The sequence below is a fragment of the Mus caroli genome, chromosome 8 (assembly GCF_900094665.2).
Source record: "Mus caroli chromosome 8, CAROLI_EIJ_v1.1, whole genome shotgun sequence".
In the NCBI taxonomy this organism is placed as follows: Eukaryota; Metazoa; Chordata; class Mammalia; order Rodentia; family Muridae; genus Mus; species Mus caroli.
Genome location: NC_034577.1, coordinates 87249312 through 87255311, shown reverse-complemented (window position 1 = coordinate 87255311; position 6000 = coordinate 87249312). Strand labels below are relative to the sequence as shown.

The 6000-nt window shown below is 39.9% G+C and overlaps 1 protein-coding gene across 1 annotated transcript in view; it reads left to right on the top strand.

Moving 5' to 3' along the window:
- Positions 1 to 6000, top strand: part of Cnot1 (CCR4-NOT transcription complex subunit 1) — an 88454-nt gene that overhangs the window by 33217 nt on the left and 49237 nt on the right. The window contains 4 exon segments of the mRNA XM_021171112.2: positions 1251 to 1454; positions 2691 to 2859; positions 3643 to 3769; positions 3903 to 4013. Of these exon segments, the coding sequence (XP_021026771.1) occupies positions 1251 to 1454; positions 2691 to 2859; positions 3643 to 3769; positions 3903 to 4013 (611 nt within the window).

Genomic DNA, 6000 nt, shown 5'->3' with positions numbered 1-6000 from the left:
CACTTTATCCAGAGTATAAGACTCTTCCTCCCTCCCTTCCCCGCTCCTTCTTCCCCTTTCATCTTTTTTCCTCCCTCCCTTCCTCTTTTCTTTCCCCCCCCCCCCCCCCTTTTTTTTTATTTTTGTGGTGTTAGGGATCAAATCTAGGGCCTTGGACAAGTTATACAAGCAAGACCTCTACCTCTGAGCTACATCCCTGGATTCTTAGTTTTGTTACTTTGGTTTTGTTTGTTTTTGTTTTTTCATAGTGTTCTATATATTTGGTTTTATTTTCTTTTTTGGTTTTTCAAGACTGGGTTTCTCTGAGTAGCACTGGCTGTCCTGAAATTTACTCTGTAGACCAGGCTGGCCTCGAATTCAGAAATCTGCCTGCCTCTGCCTCCCAAGTGCTGGGATTAAAGGATTAAAGGCGTGTGCCACCATTGCCTGGCTAGGTTTTTTTGTTTTTTTTTTTTTAATCATTTATCCACATATGAATGTTTTGCTTTTGTGTATGTGCTTCACTTGTATACCTGGATCCTGAGGAGACCAAAAAAGAGTGTCAGGTCCTTTGGAACTGGTTATGAGATGCCACGCGCCCGCTGCGAGCTGAACCTGGGTGCTCTGCAAGAGTAGCAAATGCTCGTAACTGCAGAACGATCTGTGTGTGTGTGTGTGTGTGTGTGTGTGTGTGTGTGTGTGTGTGTGTGTGTGTGCGCGCGCGTGCTGGGAGTAAAGGTGAGCGCCACCACTACCCACCTGGAACGATCTCTGTAGCTCTTGTTTTTTTAAGGCAATGTTTTGCTTATGTAGCCCAAGCTGGTCTCAAACTCACTAGCCTCCTAAGGCCTAAAATTATAGGTCATGTGCTGCTATGCCTGCCTGCTTTTCTTCTTTTTCTTCTGCTGCTGTTGCTGCTTTTTTCTTCTTTCTTTCTTCTTCCCTCCTCTTCCTCTTCCACTTCCTCCTCTTCCTCTGACCCACTGCCTCATGAGTGCTGAAGTTAAAGGCATGTCCTACCATATCTGGCTCCAACTGTGTTTTTTAAACAATTTTGTTGTGTTATGTTTACATTGTTGTATAACTGATTTCACAACCTTTTCATCTTTTCTTCCCGTTCACCGGTCACTGTCTAAGTAATAGTAATGGTAGAGCTATGTGAAAGCATTGGAGAGGCAAAGTGAATTATGGTGCATACAAAAGGTGGTTATTTAGATATTTATTTTTTACCTATTATGGTATAAAAGTAACTTGGTTTATTTGACTTTCAGCTGCCCAGTTTATCAAACAGAAGCTTCCAGATCTTCTGCGTTCTTACATTGACGCAGACGTCAGTGGAAATCAAGAAGGTGGCTTCCAAGATATAGCAATAGAGGTCCTACACCTCCTACTCTCCCATCTCCTCTTTGGGCAGAAGGGAGCCTTTGGAGTTGGACAGGAACAGATAGACGCTTTTCTTAAGACACTACGCAGAGGTAAGGCATAGCCATCATCGGTGGTCATAAGCTACGATTAAAAAAAGGCATATTGGTATATAAGTGAGGATGAAGATTTCCTGTTCCTTGTTTTTAGTCCTATAACAAATGACGAATTTTAAATATAAAAGCGTTACTAGACCTTTGTTAAAGAATAAGTATAAAGTAAGCCTTACTCCCATCTGTGATGTTTTTGTTGTTTAAGTACAATCACAGGTGAGAGTAGGCAGTGCTCTTTGCTGCCTTTTCTCCCCTATAGGAAGACTACATTATAGTAATAGGCTACTTTTAATTTGAAAGGTTGGCCACTTTTGTTTTGTTTTTTGTTTTTTGGGACAGGGTTTCTCTGTGTAACTCTGGCTGTCCTCTGTATTCTGTAGTCTAGGCTGGTCTGAAACTTAAGAGATCTGCCTTCCTGCCTCTGTCTTTCCAGTGCTGGGATTAAAGGCTTACATTACCCTGTCAAGCTAGGTTGACCTCTTTTGATAATACTTGTAGTATTTTCTAGGCAGTTGGCTTTGTAATTCAATATCAATAAATCCCCAGCCTCCCAGTCCTTCAAAAAGATAAATATAGATATGATTTACTTCCTACTGTTTGTATAGTTTAAGCTGCATCAACTTTTTCAGACACAAGAAGCTTTTACTGTAATGGATTCTGTTCCTCATATTATTTTGCTGTGAAAAGCTTAATATATGGTAATGAACTGACAAACAGGTACTGGAATCTACACAGGAAAAGTTAAAGAGTATACACGTAAGCAGTTGCTCTGAGATCCCCAAAGATTCAGATCCTAGGGTTGTCTTGAGGTCATAATGTGGCGTAGCTTGGGAAAATTCAAAAATTTTTGTTTTGTTTTGTTTTTCAAGACAACCCTCTCTGTATAGCCCAGGCTGGCCTTGAACTCAGAAATCCGCCTGCCCATGCCTCCCAAGTGCTAAGATTAAAGGCGTGCGCCACCATTGCCTTGTGGCAGTATCTTTTTATGTAGTTCTTGACCTCACAGAGACCTGCCACACACAGCTCTTAACCTGCGTGGTTTTGAGAATGAACTTGCAGAATTGGGATTGAAGAGATTTTAGAGGAAATAACAGAAGGAGAGATTTCCATTTATGTGTTGCTGAGCATTGCACCCAAGGCCTCGGGTATCATATGGAGTACGATGTGCTGCATTCTTAGCCTCGAGATTGTTGTTTTTAGTTGCTTAATAGTTGCATTCTCTCTCTCTCTCTTCAGATTTTCCCCAAGAACGCTGTCCTGTGGTGCTTGCACCACTTTTATACCCTGAAAAACGGGACATTCTAATGGACAGGATTTTGCCTGATTCTGGAGGGGTAGCTAAAACCATGATGGAGAGCTCGCTAGCTGACTTCATGCAGGAAGTGGGCTATGGTTTTTGTGCAAGGTTGGTAGGAAGACATACCAGATTCTAAAATTTAGGAACCATGGTCTTGGTTTAGTCACTGGGATAGTCCTGTTTTATCATCATGCACATACTTTACTATTTTAAATTAAATTTCTAGAAGCAACATGAAAAGAATGGGTACATTTTCAAGGGTTTTCAAGTATTGAGTAAAGAGATTCACTTCTATATGCCATATTTATTTTGATGTTGGTAAGAGAACCCAGCTGAGAAAGGTGTTGTGTTTCATCTTTGGAACCCATTTGATGGGAGGAAAGAGTAGACTTGAGCCAAGTTGTCCTCTGATATCCACACAGAACAGTATGCGTGCTTGTGTGTGTGTACTCCAGTGTGCACACAAAGGCTGTAATTTTAAAAATGAAGTTAATTAATACTAAAAATGGAAGTTACTTTTTTTTTTTAAGATTTATTTATTATTATAAATAAGTACACTTGTAGCTGTCTTCTGTCACACCAGAAGAGGGCATCAGATCTCATTATGGATGGTTGTGAGCCACCATGTGGCTGCTGGGACATGAACTCAGCACCTTCTGAAGAGCGGTCAGTGAGTTAGTGCTCTTAGCCACTGAGCCATCTCACCAGCCCCAAAGTTACTGTTTTTAAGCTAATGATTCATGTTTCTAGTTGCATAAAAGTAAAACAAAACATTAAATTTCCCTGTTAAGTGTTTCCTTCATACTACCTCTTCATTTATTAGTAGCCTATTTTAGTCATGGTGTATGAGGTGGGAGGTAGCATATTTTTAAAGTGATATTTTTGTTTCAGTATTGAAGAATGTCGCAATATAATCATGCAGTTTGGTGTTCGGGAGGTCACAGCTGCCCAGGTTGCCAGGGTTTTGGGAATGATGGCTCGGACTCATTCAGGATTAACAGACGGAATTCCATTACAGGTTTGTTGAATTCAACTGTTATACCAAAAGACTTTTTATTCTGTTTATTAAAGTGCAATATGATTGATTGATCTAAAGATGAGAGGAAATCATTTGTTAGTTGATTTACTTATTTATAGTTTCACTTTTACAGAGCATCTCTGCTCCTGGCAGTGGGATCTGGAGTGACGGAAAAGATAAAAGCGAGGGGGCACAAGCACACACGTGGAATGTTGAGGTTTTGATTGATGTTCTTAAAGAGCTGGTGAGTGGTTGTGGTCAGGGCTTTGGATTCATAGTACCACTGTATTCCCCGGGGCGGGGGGTGTGTGTGTGTGTGTTCTTGTGTGTTTTATAAATTCGATGGCAGTTAAATAAGAGCAAAAGTGTACTATTTCAGCTGTATTAGATCAGAAAGCACCAAGAGCATTTACAATGATTATATTTTAAGCAATACATAATCAAATTTAAACCCTCTTTTTGAAACTATCTTACTGAATTTAGAACAATTGCTTTAGGTAGGTTTTCTGGCCAGTGACCTCTATAGATCTACTACCTCTTGTGTTGTCCCAACCCCACCTGTCCATTGATGATGACAGATATATGCAGCCATGTCCAAATGTTTTGGAGGTGCTAGATGTTGGACTCAGGTTTTCTGTTCTTGAAACTGACACAAGTAAGCTATCTGTAGACTCTACTTTTACGGTTCTGAATTGAAATGGTAAATTGTTTTTGTTTATTTCTTTGTTTTTTTGATTTTTGAACCACCACAGCCCGGGAGTAAATTGAATAAGGCTGTTCTTTTGACAGGTTCTGAGATAGGCTAACTCACTGCAAAGTAATAAGTAACGAATTATTGAGAAGGTAGCATGAATTCTTTTTGTAAATTCAACAAAATAGTTTTTATTATACATTGATTGATCTTTTTCTATTTTTGATTATTCAGAAACTAATTGGCTTTCCATGCAAAGAAAAAAAACTGAGATGAAAATGTGAAAGTGCTTAAGTAAAACATAAAGGGCAAATTAGATACCATGAGTAGGAAGGATCAATGACATTTATGCAGCAGAAGAATAGTGGATTCAAATAGAACACCTTACTGATACAAAGGACAAACTATGAGAATTACAGATTATAGTTTGGAATGGCTGTAAGTCTGAGGTAGGAGTATTGCACTATTGGAGACCAGCCTGATGTGCACAGCAAGCTTCAGGCTACCTAGGTGCCATCACATGAGAAAAACTGAACAAATGGTCAGACTTCCTGTTACTTAGTGTGCAATTGGGAATTTAACTTCGCTAACATGCTGAAAGCTGTGTTTAGTCTCAGCATAGCAGAGAAGACAAACCTTAATCTTCAGCCTGAAGCTACGTAGAAAGGAATGCTCTTGGAGCACCTTGATTCTACCTCCTGAGTTCTGGGACAACAGACATGCACCACTAACCCTAGCAATATCCGTATAGACTTGGTGGGTTAGTAAGAATTGAATCTAAGACTTCATATATGTTATTCTTACAAGGTATCAAGGTATCTGGTCTATTTCTCATTTTTAGTTTTCCATGTTTGCAACTTTCAAGGAAGACCCAGTTACAGAGAACCATGGTATCCTCTCATAATATCGCTACTAACAGAATTAGTATTCCAGTTATTTAGTTACTCGTAGTATTGGGGTCAAAGCCAATGCCTTGGGTTTTGTGTGTTAATAGGCACATGTGTCTGTTTGGTAGTCAGAGTTGATGTTTGTTGTTGATGCTCTTTTCATAAATCGCTTTCCACTTTATGGTTGTGTGTGTGTGTGTGTGTGTGTGTGTGTGTGTGTGTGTGTATGAATGCAGACTTGCACATGACAGTCAGAAGACATCTTTATATGTTAGTCATTGCTTTCTACCTTGTCTGAGGCTATATACCACATTTTTCTTGTTTGCTACTGCTGTCTCCAGTCTGGGTAGTTCAGACTTTGTTTCCAGTTTTGCTGAAGGAACACTGGGATTATAGGACTAATTATATCGTAACATCGCTGATTCTGGGGTTTCAAACTCAGTGCAAAGCAAGTAACCGCTTTAGCCATTTATCTAGCCTTTCCCCCCCCCCCCCCCCCCCTTTTTTTTTTTTTTAAGACAGGGTTTTTTTTTTTTTTTTTTTTTTTTGTTTTTCGAGACAGGGTTTCTCTTTATAGCTCTGGCTGTCCTGGCACTCACTTTGTAGACCAGGCTGGCCTCGAACTCAGAAATCCGCCTGCCTCTGCCTCCCAA